Source organism: Phaethon lepturus, unplaced genomic scaffold, assembly GCF_000687285.1.
Source record: "Phaethon lepturus isolate BGI_N335 unplaced genomic scaffold, ASM68728v1 scaffold10773, whole genome shotgun sequence".
Classification (NCBI taxonomy): Eukaryota; Metazoa; Chordata; class Aves; order Phaethontiformes; family Phaethontidae; genus Phaethon; species Phaethon lepturus.
Window position 1 is genome coordinate 17,361 of NW_010526977.1, and position 16,119 is coordinate 33,479.

At 38.7% G+C, this 16,119-nt stretch overlaps 1 protein-coding gene across 1 annotated transcript in view; it reads right to left on the reverse strand.

Annotated features, from left to right (window-relative positions):
* Positions 1 to 2,639: 2,639 nt before the first annotated feature.
* Positions 2,640 to 16,119, reverse strand: part of LOC104617821 (dymeclin-like) — a gene marked incomplete at its 3' end in the record, with an annotated part of 34,690 nt that continues 21,210 nt past the window's right edge. Inside the window, exons 5-9 of the mRNA XM_010283242.1 lie at positions 15,957 to 16,029; positions 9,404 to 9,518; positions 5,949 to 6,010; positions 4,283 to 4,408; positions 2,640 to 2,782 (exon numbers count right to left, since the gene is read on the reverse strand). Of these exons, the coding sequence (XP_010281544.1) occupies positions 2,640 to 2,782; positions 4,283 to 4,408; positions 5,949 to 6,010; positions 9,404 to 9,518; positions 15,957 to 16,029 (519 nt within the window). The remainder of the gene's footprint in view (positions 2,783 to 4,282; positions 4,409 to 5,948; positions 6,011 to 9,403; positions 9,519 to 15,956; positions 16,030 to 16,119) is intronic.

Consider the following 16,119-nt stretch of genomic DNA (forward strand, 5'->3'; position numbering starts at 1 on the left):
CTGAATCACAAGGAAGGAAAAGGGGGGTGGATTTAAAATTCAGTGCTTATAAGAGTTTGTTTGCACTGCTCTGCAAGTGGCTACAAAATATGCGTAATGTAATACATGGTAAGGTAGATGACTGTGGTATTAAGTTACTTCATATAATTTCAAATGAACAAGCAAAATAATTATCTTGGGCCTCAAAATTTCATATGAAAAAGAAATTATTTTTAAAACCAGGCTCCTATCTCCTTTCATCCTCAACATTATATTTAGACTATTTCAATAAACTTATATTAAGCATTATGTGGTATTCAAAAGACACTGAGCAACATAAAAGTGAATCTTCAATTCTTCCATTCTTCTTTCAATTCTTATCCCATAAAGATTACAAGATACACAAAAAATAACACTATACAGAAATCATGCATAAGTTTTCCACATCTTTTCATTGCTTAAAACTTGCTTCTGTCCCACAGCAGACTATCTATCGACTTGTTGGCGTCTAATCTGTATTGCGCTCTACTCACGCACCCGATGCTATATTAAACAAAGGAGTTTTTGCAAAAAACTCTTTTGCCAAAGATGGGCAAATATGCTATTTACTCTACCAATCCTATTGTGTCCAAGTTTCACCTATAGTCCAACGCTGCAGACAGGCAAATAATCAGGCACAAAAAACCTTTAACTAACTGTTTGGGCACAAACAGAAAAAATATTTCAATTTTCTAACAGGATTTGGTGCTTGTTTTTCCCCTTTCCCACGCAGGTCATTAGAAAGCTCTTTATAAAGGCTCTTTTACCTAAAGCTTTAAACGAAGATACTTAATTCACTGGGAGAAGAGATGGCACTTCAGGTACTCACGAAAGAAGCAACAAAATTAGCGTAGGAGTATGCCAAAGGGAGTTGTTAAGAGAATGGTTCAAGGGGAGTGAAGGGGGTGGAAGTGTAGGAAGAGACAAGAACAGACGTAGGCTGAAACCTTAAGAGTTTGCATTTAGAAATACAAGAAGGAAAAAGTCATGGGGGGATATGATATCAAAAGAGCTACAGAGGAAGGCAGGAGCGGTGGCAATTTGGATGGACTTTACAAATCAATCAAGTAACCAGAAGAGGGGGGGAAAAAAGCTTTTTTGCCCATGGCAGCACTAAGGCAGAAAGACACTCAAGCGTGACTAGAGAGATTAGAACCAAGCAGCATAAAACCAACAGGTAAGTAGAGGTATCAAAATACGCAGTGAGAACCGCTCTTGAGTCACAAGCCAAAGTACAAACCACATACTAAAAACTGCCGCGGGAAAACATTTTAAGACAATTTTCTTTAGCAATTGAAAAGAACGAAGAGAATGTATCTGTTGGGACTCTCAAATAAAAAGGTTGTAAGGAACAATTTAATTAATTTCTCTCTTTAAATAAACTGCAAACCAAGCAACTGTTTTTTTGGATGCATTTACATTACGGGCAGGACCCAAACGTTGCAGTGATCTACCCTTGAGCATGTAAACTGGAAACCAGGCAGGAGATGCGTGTGCCAGCAGCACACTGAGCTGTGCGTAACCTCATCTTACACGTGTTTAGGCTACGCTGCACCAAGTTAAAGGCGTGCTCTTTTACTGCCTCCATGAGGAGATCCACAGGCACTGTCACAGACTGTAAAATATTTTCTGGCAGACCAATTGCGGCCTGAACTTTAATATCCCCTAGGGAAGCTGCCAGTGAATGGATTTCACAAGAGAGCAAAATAAATAGTATCAGTTTTAACAGCAACTGACTTGCAAAGTGTTATTTAGTTTATCGGGGAAAAAGAAAACAACACATACTTTTACTGTTAGCACTATATTCTATTTTATTCTTATTATATGGAAAAGAAAAACCTTTAGGAAGAATTTTTATATGTAATACACACACCAATAAAACACATTATGGGGGGAAGAGAGCAACTATCAGCCAAAACACAGTATATAGTACAACAAACACGAGAACCCTTTTCCTTAACGAAAAGAGGCATCAAGTCTTTCATATTCTTCAGGCGATATCTCTCTATAGCAAACGGTCCACCCACAGAAGGTCAGAATCTAGTCATACTATTCAGGAAAAAACATTAGTCAACCTACTGGGAAAGACATACACTACAATATGTTACAAAAATTCCTATCTTGGTCACCCCCCCTTATAGCAAAGAATCCTTGAGACTGGAAGGGACCTCTTGAGACTACCTAGTCCAACCCTTCTGCTCAAGCAGAGCCACAGAGCAGGCCACCATATCCACTGAGCAATTATAAAGAATAAAATATGCATATAAAAGTATTTCTTACAACATTTTAAGTCGAAGCATGTGATTTATACTTGGTTGGTTTTGGGGTGTTTTTTTAATGTCTCACTAGAAGAAGAATAGGGACTAAGTTCTACTTTTACCATGTGAAGGTATCCCTGCAGTGCCTGCACATACAATCGCCTCAGATTCTAACACATCTCAAGATGGACTATATATGATTACAACCCAAGCAGACCTGTGGACAGGTTTTCTATACTCAGCAAGCACACTGGTATGACTTGTTGAAAAAGAAATGGGCCACAGGTGTGTCTGTAAGAGAAGTCACACAGAAAGCAACATTTCATAAGGTTTGAAATATAGTTTACAGAAAATAAGACTCACTTGCCACCCCAGATGCAATTCCATAAAGTAGTCCTCCTCCATCTGTTTGCTGCTGAAAGACATGGGTTCCTGGAGGAGGGCTTCTTTCTTGTCTAATGAAATTATACAGTAAAGTTTTCACAAGTCTGCTGGTATATGGGAGACTGAAAAGAACAAGAAAAAAGCTTTAGTTGACTCACAACTTGCAAAAATTGGCACAACAAAGCCCAGGCAGGGTGCAAAGGCTGGTGGTTGGCACTAAACACAGAAAGTAACTCTCCCAGACTCGAGCAGACTGGAAAGGGAAAGAACGCCTGACTTCAGCAGGGCTCTGTAGGAGCACCTTCACCAGCAGCATCATGGAAACTGTTTCTTGTTTTCTTTTTTCAATGCTACTTTTAAATCCATTGTTTAATTTGTGGAATCCCTGTATTCTTTGACCTCAAGACACAACTGGAAAATATTTATGCAAGGGAAAGAAACATTATATTTGTTTAGTTTTTGCTCCATGCTTTGGTTACATAGAACAGGTAACAACCGTATTTCTCTGCCCCCTCGCCCCCAAGATTTTTGCCTGTGTGCTGGGGCCAATTTGCAAAGACCAATGAAACATCTGAACTCACATCAGCGATTTTGAAAAATGCACATAAATTTTGTTGGATATAAATAAAAAGTTACAGTATTTCCAAAACAGAGAAGGATTTCCACAAAAGCAAACAGTTGGTTCCCATTCCATAGGATTAAAGCTGGACAGGGGCTCTGTTACAATGAATTCCAGTCCCCTCTAACCACTACCCCTCCAACTCCTCTGCTACTCCCAACCCAGACCTCTTAGACCACATACTCCCTCTTCTCCCAAACATTCCCCACTTTGCCCCAAACCCTCAACTCCTTCAGTCCAGAGATTTAAGTACCACCAGATCCCACAGATACTGAGGCTCTGCCTCTACCTTGCTGCTGTTTCAGGCTGAAGTTTGCCCTGTGCTCCCTCTGCCCGCAGCCAAGCTGTGCCTCCCTCCTCTCCCTTACATCTAGTAGAAATTTCAGAAAACCAGGCAATAGGTACATTTACCAAAAACCTCCCCACATGGAATTTAAAGTTGGGAGAGAATGAATGGTAGCCTGACTAAAATGCGTATAAGCCACCGTGACAAAGCATTTAAACAAAGCAACCGACTCGCCAGAACAAGTGGTATTACTCATACGACCGAGTTTACCACCTGCTAAATATTTCCACTATTGCAGCTTGAAACTCAAGGTAGCACATATGTGCAATCTTTCGAGGGGCTGCTTTTTATTTGTTTCGCAAGAGGCTCATTAGCATTTCTGAGGTGCATGTGTTCTCTAGACTGTGATGTTACGGGAAAAGACCCATAGCCGGATCAAAAAATCCGTCCTGAAAAGTAAAAGCTGTTTTAAGTTAATGAAATTATACGAAAAAATAAAAATTAGCAAAATAGTTTTACTGAAGTCTGGGCTGTGAGATTTAAACCTGAAACCTTCCATCATACTTTACAGATGTTTGCTTTTGTGTTCTGTTTTCTTTTGAGCAGAACAAGTTTTCTATCAAAATGTATTTTACAGTCTTTTGTTTTCAAGAACAAACAGTCTAAACAAGCCATCAAAAGCATTTGCTCTGCCTTAGACCCCACAACACGACATACCATCGACCACGCATCAGGTATTTGTGAATGATGCTCTCTCGTAGAATTTCTTTGTGGAATAACTGGCAGGAGAGGAAGACAATGAGAGTTGTCACAGCTTCCAAGGAAATGCCGTATGTAATATCTCTGCATGAAAAAAAGGAAAAATAAAGATTAATCTACCGGGTTTGTTTACAAACTAACTTCCAAGAACACCTGGTAGCTTCACTCGAGGTTATACACTGTTCAGCACAGTCAGTTTCAACTGGGAACATGTAAACAACAAATTAAGAAACCAAACTCACTTTATACCAACAATGGGCTGTTTTTCTCAGATATATGCTTTTTTTTTTCCCCTGATATGCCAAAAGACAAGACAATGTAAAAACACTGAGGTATTGTCCAGAACATTACAGCTGCAACATTCAGACTACACTTCACTCTAAAAATAATAAATAGATCTCAAAAGCATGTCCTTTGTCCTGTTAAATAAAGTTGTCACAAAACCATCATGCTAAGTCAGAGAAATACCCAGCTAGCCAAACACTGCTCCATCCGCCAGGAAAAGTGGATCCCTAAGAAAGGAACAGAATACACAAATGCTAGTTTAAGTGTAAGAAATGCTCAGAATATCACGATACTACATACAGTTGTTCAGTTTTAAATGGTATTTTTGAGGTAACAGTGAAGTCTAAAGTTTCAAGCTATTACAGCCAATCCCAAAGAATGTGCTGTAATGATTAAATACTGACACCAGAGAGTTTATCATTAAGCTAAGGTTAATTGGGAAAGGCTGTGCAGCAAAATGGGTAAGAGAAAGATCCACTATCTGGGATACCTTGATACATCGAATATTTTTAAAATGCATCCTTAATGAGTAATAAATTGCAGACTACATGAAGCTTTTTAAAATGCAATGAAATAACTTGGACATGAACCAGTATCCTTCTTGCTTTAAACCAAAGACTATTTTTAACCCCTCCAAAAGCAAGGAGATACTTCATTCAGTGCAACAGTACCATCCTCTAATCCATTAGAAAGGTTGTTATTAAGTACTTCTAATGTTTCCCCCACAGTTACTATTTAATTTCCAACAGTATGCTTCACAATCCAGTATCATCAAGTTACAACAGGCATCAATTATCAAGGATTTTTTGACCTGGAACCTACTGGAAATTCAGAATCTATTTATACTTCCGAAATTCAAATATTTTATAGCATCTCTATTCAAAATTAAAAAAAAAAAAAATCAGTGTGTGTTTATGCAGTGATGCTAAGTTTTAATTTGTTACAGTGACACCTTTTATTCTTGGCAGTTAGAACAAGTATAAACAAAAAACCAAGTGCTCTTTCAAATAATGACGACTTGAAAAGTACAGTGCAATCTCTCTTGAAACAAAATAAATTAACCACAGAAAACACTAACTGCAGTAAAACTCTCAGGCTCAGAACCCATACGGTCCTTACCAAAATGAACAGGATTTCATTCAGAAGTCAGTTTGATTTTTAGCACACTCAAATACTTCAATCTTCTCAGGTGTGCTGCTAGAAATACTGTAAATAACGTGCCTTACGGTAAAGGATAAGGAAGAAGAGTTTCATGCATCATGGTGTACAGACAGCTTAAGTTAAGCTCTTCTGCAGTAACTCTAGGCCAGAGTTTCTGAGCAGAGAGAGTACTAGTTACCTGCTCAAAGTCAACAGCAAACTGGAATCACAATTTCCAGGATCGCAGTCCACAGAACCGCACTACCTCAGATACAAAAGTGTTTTTGAAAGTGAAGGTTATGCAAACTCGGTGTTTTTATTTTCTCTCGCACGATTTAAGTAGTTGAATCCATAACATTCTAAGTTACAGGTCAGAAAGAGGCATGCTGCTTGAATAACATGCTTCCTTAAAATCATGAAGTACATTTTAATTATTTTTAGTTTCTGTGAGTTACCTGACTTTTTGCCCACTACTGAGGAAGTTAGCCAGTGTAAATGCTGATAACTAGATCAGGCCAGAGGTTACACTGTGATCTGGCTCCACTGCAAACTCACCTCAGCCAGAAGCAAGGCTGAGCTGGGAACGGCTCCCGCTCCCATTCCCGCTCCAACACAGTGACGCTGCAATTCACTTCCCTAGGTTCATCCTAGGGGATGGTTCCTAGGTTCATCCCAAGCAAAGACCTATATATACACTGATTACTAGCGGTTTAGCCAAAAAATTAAGAAATGTTTTTCTATCAAAATAAAAACAACGACTTGGAAAAAATACTTTTTAACTACAGAAAAAAAAAATTCTGAAGTTTATAATTTCCAAGGCTGAGAATACAAGAATGTCTCCAACCCTGTTGCAGAAGGAAAAGGCTAGCTTCACGACACGCTACAACATCTACTGGGTTACTGTGCTGAGAGGAAACAAGTTTTAGAGTCTACTATTTCTCCATTTCAATCATTCATTTATTTTTCTGAAAAAACATACAAGTGGAATAGCAAATCTGAGGAGACATTACAAAATTCTTCTCTATTTTTATAAGATTTAGTGTAAAGAAATAAACAAAGAGGTTACTGTAATGTATTAAGTAATATTTTTTTGGAAAAAAAAAAATCTGCTTTCAATACCCTTATATAACTCTGAAAGAAAAAAAAACAGAAAGCAAGCGAAATTCATGGAGCTCCAGTGAGTTATTCCAATTTTCTTGCTATTCAAAACCCAGTTAGGGCACATTTAACTGCAGAAACATTCCACTCAACCTGTAGAATCTATTCAAATTAAATCTGCTTTGACATAAACACAACCAGAGTCCTGATAGCTGGGGTAACCCCTCAGCTACCGTCACCCTTAATTTATCAGCACAAGGATAAAGCTTCAGGGCAAAATTATTTTCTCCATCAAGGGTCAAATGTACAGTTTTCTGAAACCCAAGCATTTCTAAAGGGTCACAAGAACTACCAGGAACCTCTTTTAACTTCAAAGAAAATACTGTTTATTTATATTGAGATACTATAGAATAGGGAGGTTTGTGTTTGAATTTTTTTTTTTATTTTATTCAAAGCTAGCGGTCATACAGAATGACTTTACATGGAATTTATGCTGATCTCCAACTTCCTCTGAAAACTGTTTGCTTGCAGATAAGGAGGAAACTAGGAATAATGAACTCATGTATCAATTACATGTCAAAATTATTTAGCTATTTATTTCAGAAAACCAGGAGAACTGCATGATGTTTTGAGTTTCTGTGGGCTTTTTTTTTCTTCCCAAGTGTCTTCTGAAACAAATAAAAAAATCCACAGAACTCAGATAAAGCTCATGTCCCATGTAAATGGACATCATAGAGCAACATACCAAAGCATATACAGGTCTTTTCCTCCCTCCCGCTCCTTCTGGATTTTCTCTTTTGGAGATTTCAATAGTTATTCTCACCTCATTTTTCCTCTTTTTCTCTCTACTTCCTACTGGAGGATATATTCCCGTATCAGGTAGACAAGCTAACAGATACTATTCTTTTGTCCTTCTTAAGATTTACTCCTTTCATGAGGGAACAATCTGGCATAGACCAAACTCTAGAATCATGGCAATCATTTCTCTCCTGCTTTCGGGTTCTTTCCTTATTACAAGTAGCTGTCCTGCTTGGTATCACATTTCTTACACAGTGACACAAAGCAAGTGCCTGTTTCTTTAACCAGACTGAATAAATCCAGGTGCTTGCATGTGATACCCCAGTTAAAACCGGTTTCTGGCAACAAATGTTATATATACACATTTAGTCTCTAAAGCAAAGGCATGTCATACATATCCATGATTATCTTAAACTATGAATTCTTCAGAGAATGATGACTCGAGCTCCAAAATGCAAGATTCCTAGATGCTAGCATAACATAAATGTGTGCATGTATTTAACACACACTTTAGTATCTATATTTCAATGAGAAACAGTTGATACGTCAACGGATTCCTTCCAAAAGCAATGATACCAGATCATCTTAAATTAAACCACCACATACATACAATTTGTATTCTAGTAATCTTTACACAACAACTCATTAAAATCAAATGACAAAAATTCCAGTAAGTGAGCAACACTTTCATCTTAATCCCCTTTGTCAGGTAGATAGCAGAGATCCTGGGCTCCTCTTTGAGACACCTGTGGCCCTGGGAGTACTGCTTCCAAGCAGCACTGCACATAGACTTAAAAGAAGTACTGCTTTAGAAGAAATTTATAAGTAACTAATTCTTCCAGGATACAAACCAAAAGAACATCACTCCTCTTCTGGTCTGCCATCAAGAACATACATTTCTATTGATTTATTTTATTTATTAATTGTGGTGGCAGACTTGTAAATTCTACCAGAGCTATCAACCTTCAGGCGGTTGGGGCTGGAGGACTGCACCAGACCATCTATCTGCGTATCACACCCTTGCAAGGTGTTGTCTGCTGGAACTGGACCAAGATTTCACCTTGCCCTTTTACAGACACTTATTTCAAATATATCACAAAGCTGATACTGCACTTAAGAAGCTCCAAATGTCTGAAAAAGAGGTCTATGGTCAAAACAGTAACCTTTAACAAAAATAAAAGATCTTCTTTGTGGTAGAAACAGGAAAAGAACACACACAAGCAGCCAGTTAAGGCAACCTGCCTGAGCAATAACTCTTCCAACTGCAATAGCTTGAACACTCACCATTACTTGCTTGCACTCCCAGACAAGTGCTGACACTAAATGGTACCACACAGCAAACAGATGCCACACCATGACACACCACTAGGTTTCGAAGTAGATTTCTTCCAAGCTACAAAGAAAATGCTGGAGTCTGAAGCAGACCAAAACATGATGGTCATAATAACAAGGTCATCTGTCAATCATAGCCTGTGGGAAAACACAAAACCCAAAATACCCTTGTCTACTCCTGCAGGCTCAAGATAAAGCAGTAAGAGCAGTTTGCAGGACTCTGATGCTACAAGCAGCTTACGTATCTAAGTTGGTGAGGGGGATGTATTAGTGTCTTTCCAAATGATGCACTCACTCCCCACAGAACAAGACCTATGGGCCTGTTAAAACCTCAGCCCCCCAGTGTCCTGGCATCTGCTTTTTCCATTCAAAACCATGTGGATGACCTTCTATCAGCATCATCTACTAAGAACTTCAACAATCTACCCATGTGTCACCATCCTGCCGCTGCTGGCTTTGCTCCAACGCCAAGCACTGCTCACAACCGCATTCTGCGCTCACCACATCATTCAGCTGTGTTCCCTGCCGGCGAGAGAGAGGTCTGTGAAAGAGGAACCAATATGAAGCATAGAGGCAATATATAGGAAAATCCCAGCTAGAAAATCCAATTACTACTCTGAAGGTACATGTTGTTGTAAACACTTTAATTACTCCATGAAATGCAGCTATTTCTATACCTTAGCAAACAGAGGCTGAGCGCTCATAAATTATTTCACACCTACAGAGAAAACAGGCTGAACAGTCAGAAACAAATCTCTGCATTTCACCTCACACCACTACACCAAACCCCCTCCCAGTTTAAATATTTTCCTGAACTTTCACCCAGCCAGAGCTGTCTACTCTAAGTATTAAAAGGTTAAAAGGTAACTTATTTTCTAATTTAGGAGAGTTGCCAAAAGGGCTGATTCATACAAAAACTCTCAAATCATACAGGAACCAGGTTTCATTTCCCCGCTTCCTGAGGGCCCACCAGAAAGGTGAAAGAGGAGTCACCACAGAGAATGGGATCAGTTTTGAAAACTGAAAGGCAAGTAGAAGAATATCTGGTTATCAGTCTCAGGATACAAGTACAACAACTCAAAGTGAACATAATCTTTCCTCTTGGAATCACTCCTAATTTTACACCCATCGATGGCAAATACGCATCGTGGCAGCCAATAATGCACTATGCTCATTACAGCTGACTCCAAACATTTGGGAGATGTCCCAAAGGGGCACTCAAGAAACACTAACTGGAAGCAGACAGCATCTCTGACATTTCCTCCTACATCTCCCCCATGCTCAGTATTTTTGATTGGGCGACAGAATGAGAGAGAAAAAAAACAAGAAAGATTGAAATACTCTAAAAGGAGTATTTAAAGGGTTAAAATGACAGTTGGATTCAACACTCTTTATTCCTAGACCTGTTCCTAAACTCTCTCAGGCCACGTGGCTGTGTACGTTTTAACCTCACCGGCATTCATTTCTTCCCTCTACAGATTAAAAATATTCGAGAAAGTCCAGGACTTTTAAATGTTGCACAGAGAATCTATATTCTTCTGTACTTCCCTTTCATATCAACAAGCTTTGTTAGCAATACCCGCTAAATCTAAGTGAAGGACCTTACCTTTTGAACAAGGGAACACAAGAGAGCAGTCCAAACACCCATAAAAATGGACAGCTCCAGTAACTGGGCTTGCGTAGCTTCCAAGCTCCAGGGAAAAGGCAGCCACAGAGAAGATGACCCCGGTGCTCAGAAAGCTACCTTAGACCATTGCAGAGATCTGGACAGAGCCAGACCACAGGAATCACGTCGTGTGTTCCAGCCATGCAGCCTGTGTGAACGGCAGACCTGCTCCACAGTCTCCCTGTAACACCACTTCTCAAATGTGCTGGTTTCAAGGCAGAGCTATCTTGATGGAGCAGCAGCAATAATCTCTGTGGGTCGTATCCTTCTCCAGGCAATGGAGAAAAGAGGTTTATGCCTGTCAGCCTGGTCGCTGCCACCAATTTGAAACACTCTGCAAGGTCCCAGAAAGAGATATGCTTGACTTCAGTGCCTAGGTGCCTTTGCTGCCCAGACCAAAGCCCAAACCCAAATACTAGCAAGCAGGTGTTTTTCAAGATCCAATACTTTTAGTGAAAACAGGGCTGAAAACTGTAACAGAGAAAGCAGATTAGGATCTTAAATATACAGCATGATGTATGACAAACAGTGCAGACCTCCAATACTATCCTCCGGGATTAGAAAGTTTGTTACAAGTTCAGTGTAAATTAAAGCTAGTCTAGTAAAAAGACAGGTCATAGAGAAACACCGAGATCGAAAAACTAAATTTGAACAGGAAGAAGAATGTGACACAGATAAAGATTTTCCGGCTTAGGACCTTTAAACACTTAAGAGGCCACACATCTACCATCAGAAAAGAGAAAAGGCTGTAAGAGTGATGAAGAAAATCTTCCAGATAAATAAATAAATAAGTATTTTTGTAGTTGCTATACCACCACACAAGGTGCAGCAGCAAATAAAACTCCCTTTATACTCATCAGATCCCTCCTACATAGAGCACAACAGTCTTAAACTTTGAGGATCTTCAAAGTGAAGGAATACGAATCTCTTTCAGTTTGGCTATTTTTCCCAGCTTCAACCTAAGTCTCAACAGATGGAAGTTTCCCTTTGAAGAGCTATTTGACTTCAGCATTTTTGGCAACTTTGTCTAGTTATCAAATACTGGAGCTACTACAATCTTGATAAAATAGTCTTTTTTTAAAGCAGCACTATTCTGACGTATTGTTTTGGAAGTCACAAAAAAATTAAAACATGACACTCCCAAAATAGGAGTGAAAGCAGTTCTTAACCTCTTTGCTACCCCCAATTAGCAAGGAAAAAAAGCCTAAACGTTTCTCATCATCTGTGCGTGACAACGTTCCTACACTGCATGATTCCATAGTGCTTTAGAATCAATTATATCGCTCTCCTTCTACCTCCATATGACTTTTAAGCTCCCAGAATATATAGAGCATCCTTAAATGAGTCAAAACATTGCTAACATTTAAATTTGGAGGTGACTAAGTTTGCAACCTAAAACAATTGTTAAATACAGAAAATAATGGAATGTAATAGAAATATCAACTAACTTCTCCTGGCACCACAGGGTGCTACTTTACAGTGATGTAACTAGATCACAATATTTCATTTTCCCTCCATATGCATTTATAATTTTTAATGAAGTGAAAATGTACTGATAACAACCAGATGTTCAGTTATGTGTACCAGCTCTTAACAGGCCGCTGAAAGAAGCCTTTATAATTTAAAGCTTTGGGAGCTCTATCTCACAACAAAATGTTAGCAATAGTTTCTACATAAAAGTCATACAATTAAACACTGAACTGGCACCTTTTTGCTGACTATGCAGTTTTAGTCATTAATGTACACTCTCGAGTGCTAACATTAACAAAACCAAAGAACAAGCAGAGTATCCATAACATACCCAAGGGAGCCATAAATCAAACATCAACATACCATAACACAAGTGTTATAAGGTACTGCACAAGTCTAATTCTTGAAAAGCAATAATGCTGTAGTTTCTATAAAATTTCTTGAAATTAAATGTTAATACATGAAACCTTTTTCCTTGGCATTTTGTACAACGCAGCAGAGCCTGCTTTTCAAAAGGGTAATTCAAGATCTTTTTAATAACTCTCATACAGAGCCACAATGCTGCAGAGTCCCATGGTCCCTACTACAACCTCTCTTAGCTATGCTGGGTGTAACTTTCTTAAAGCACATTTTCCTTTCCCAATACAAACTTTGGAAAATTGTTTCTTAAATTCGTTGTAGACAATTGAGACACTCCTATATATGCTTTGCTGTACACCTCTGCAGCTTTTCCCAACAAAAATCAAAACACTTTGGTTCTTCAGTTACATTTCATAGGAAGGGATATAGAGAGGTGGGTTACAGACTTACGATTTGTCATCTTGCCCATCTCACACACCTTCCTTATTAATTTTGAGCTAGACTGCCCACCTGCATTTTCCAAGTATGTCTGTAGGTTATTTTATAGGCAGACGTGAGCTCATTCTGCCAAGGCTTCTAGTAGAGCAAGCTCAGAGGTGAGAGCGAGCTCTGCCCATGCTCAGAAAAGACTTGAGTCTTCATGAACTCGGTGCCCCTGCCAAGACCAAACTCCTCTGCATGCTTTTGGTCAGTCTGGAACGTAGGTTAAGATTATGGACCTGCCCGCAAATTACCACATGCAGGTATCCTCAGCTCTCCTCTCAACAGTACCTGTGTCTTACATATACATTGTCACAACGTGATACTCAATAATGAAGAAAAATATAAGCTACGTTATAATCACAAATTTCTCACCATTCCATAACCGTTATCTACACGGCATCATCCAACAATGCTGTCCACTCTTCAATAAAACATTTGGGGGGAAAAAAACCCACTCTGAAAAAAAAATCACATTAAGACAGCACATCTAAAATTTTATATATTGGGGGTTGAATTATAATACCCCTGAAGTGTACTGCTTCCACCAAAAAGCACCTGACATGACATTTAGAACCATTTCAAAAGCAAGGAGTTGCACAGGTACTTCTGCTCTTGCATTTTGAACACAGAGATGGTCTTCCATGCTTCAAAAATAATCTTTTTTTCCTTCTTCACTGAAATACTAAAAGAAGTTTGAACTGGGGTGTGGAGAAGACATTTATATATTTAGACAGCAGCTGCCAGCTGTATCCACTCCTTCATGAAACTGCATCTACAGAACCCAAGGGACACACTAATTGTGACAATCCTCTGTTAAGGCTATTGAATGCTCCTAAAACTTTGCTATTCTGAATGACGCTTCGACGACAGACCCAGTATGGAGATTTTAATGGTCTGTCACAACAAAAATTCATCTTTAATAGCAGCTTAACAGACACTCTATTAGCAGTGCCACTGTACGCTGCCAAAGCTGCCTGTCCTCTGGCAAGTGATTTTAATTCCTGCTACAGAAATCATTACAAGTTTGAATATTTCATGTATTCTACTCAAACAACCTATTCCTTCCCAAAATTCACATACTAGGCTTGTAATTTTCTTGATTTATTCCAGCTAAAGACAGAAGTGAACTACTCTCTTGATATAAAGTAGGGAAGGAATTTATATTGTAAATCTGATCAGGAAAGTAAAAAGTAAACTCGCTACTAAAATGATCCTGATCATTCTGCTGAAAAAAATTTAATATTACGGTAAGCAAAAATGCCTCAGCCTTATAACATCTCTTCGAAGAACAGAGTTGGACTGTGCATCAGAGAACGCAAGTTTTTCCTGCATCTCCTTTCCCCTACCCTACTTCCCCTTCGATGATACCAGGATAAAATTGTTAGTTAAGGAATTATCACACTGTTAAACATATTATACTGGTAAGCAAGACAATAAGATACAGTTTTGTAAGTGTCAGTATCTTACGAAGAATTCAGTAGCATACTATTTCAGGAAAAATTTAGCTAAGAAAACTTACTTGACCAAAACCCCCCAAACACTTCCATGTCTCTCTCTTATGAAAAGTGAGTATGTTTTCAATATAGCTGAACATTAAAGATTATACACAGGCTTTATAACTTCTTTTTTTAATAAGCCATTATTATCACTATATTTATACAGTAAGTTAAGAGCTTTCAACAGCTACTTCCATCCCCAGCAACAACATTCACATAGAGACGCTGACAGGTTCACTTGTTGAAAAGGGTTAAGAACAATCATGCCTGTAAAACTTTTTCTGCCAGAAAGGCAGAATAAATGTTATTAGACTCCACACACACATTGGAACTTCCAAGAAAGAAAAATAAAACCCTACAGGATTTATGAACTTGCCCATATATCTCAGTCCTTTCACCCCTTTGTACTTCCTCTGATCTGCTCCAAACAAAAAGTGTATCTGTTCCAGGAAGTCCTGACAAGCTTTGCAGAATGAAACTCTAAATCATATCACTAATTCATTACACACTACCTACCCAAACTCTCATGTAATGTTGACAGACTTGTATTTAATGAGAGCAATGTTTCAAAAACTATTGCATCTTTGTCAGCTTTCCAACCATAAGAACAAACCAAAGTACAAAAACTACATCATCAGCAGAGCTAGATACTACACTATAATAGATAAAGCATCACAGCTTTGAAAGAGTTTCAGATTAATTGGGGCACTACATTTTAGGCATAGACTACAATGCAATTTAACACAAAAGATAATGCTAACAGTATCTTTAGTAAAGTTTATCTTGGGGGGAAAAAAAAGTTAAAACTCACGAGGACAGGTGTGGGAAAACATTTTTATTTCCAAAGAACAAAGTCCTCCTTCATGTAATACTGAAGTACGTCTCATGACACATATCCCAATGGGATGAGGAATCAACATATCTCAGATACAGCAGGTGCATGAAAAAGCCATGTAAACAAATCTGGAGATCTACAGAAATATTCCACTTAGTCATTTCTCTTCTCTCTTCTTCAGACATCAATTCACTGGTATTTCAGAAATTAGTATTAAATAATGACTTTTTAATGCACACACAGTTCAAAAACCAACACAACTGCAGAAGAGGAACTTTTGTGTGCACCTTGCTGCACCCCCCAGAGATGAAGTGACACCTACAATGTACCTTTCCCTCCACATTTCCTCACAACCATTTTTAGCCAAAAGTTAGCAGTAGCTGTCTGTGTGCTGACAGAGGTACCTGAAACAAATGTTAAAGCTCCTACAAAATAAAACAGGGTAACTTCTGTTGATGGTTTGAACTGGGCGCGAGGTGCTGATCACGTATTTCTTCCAACAGCGTATTCAGGGCTGGTACTTGGCAGCAGGTTATCATTATCAGTACTGCACCATCACATAGAGCATTCAAATGTAAGTATTTAAATAGTATAACCCCACCTAGTTTTGTACAAACTGAGCATTGGAGAGAATACAAGGAGGCTGAAAAAGGAAAAAAGCCAACTTACAAGAGGGGAATTTCAACAATGAGCTGGATGAGGCAACACAGCAACTCTTCTATGAGGTCTTCGCACTCTGCTCCTGAAAAGAAGCATACCAAAGGTTTTCTGGATTTTCAAATACCGAAAGAAAGCAAAGATTTAAACACACAGATCCAGACGATCAATACTT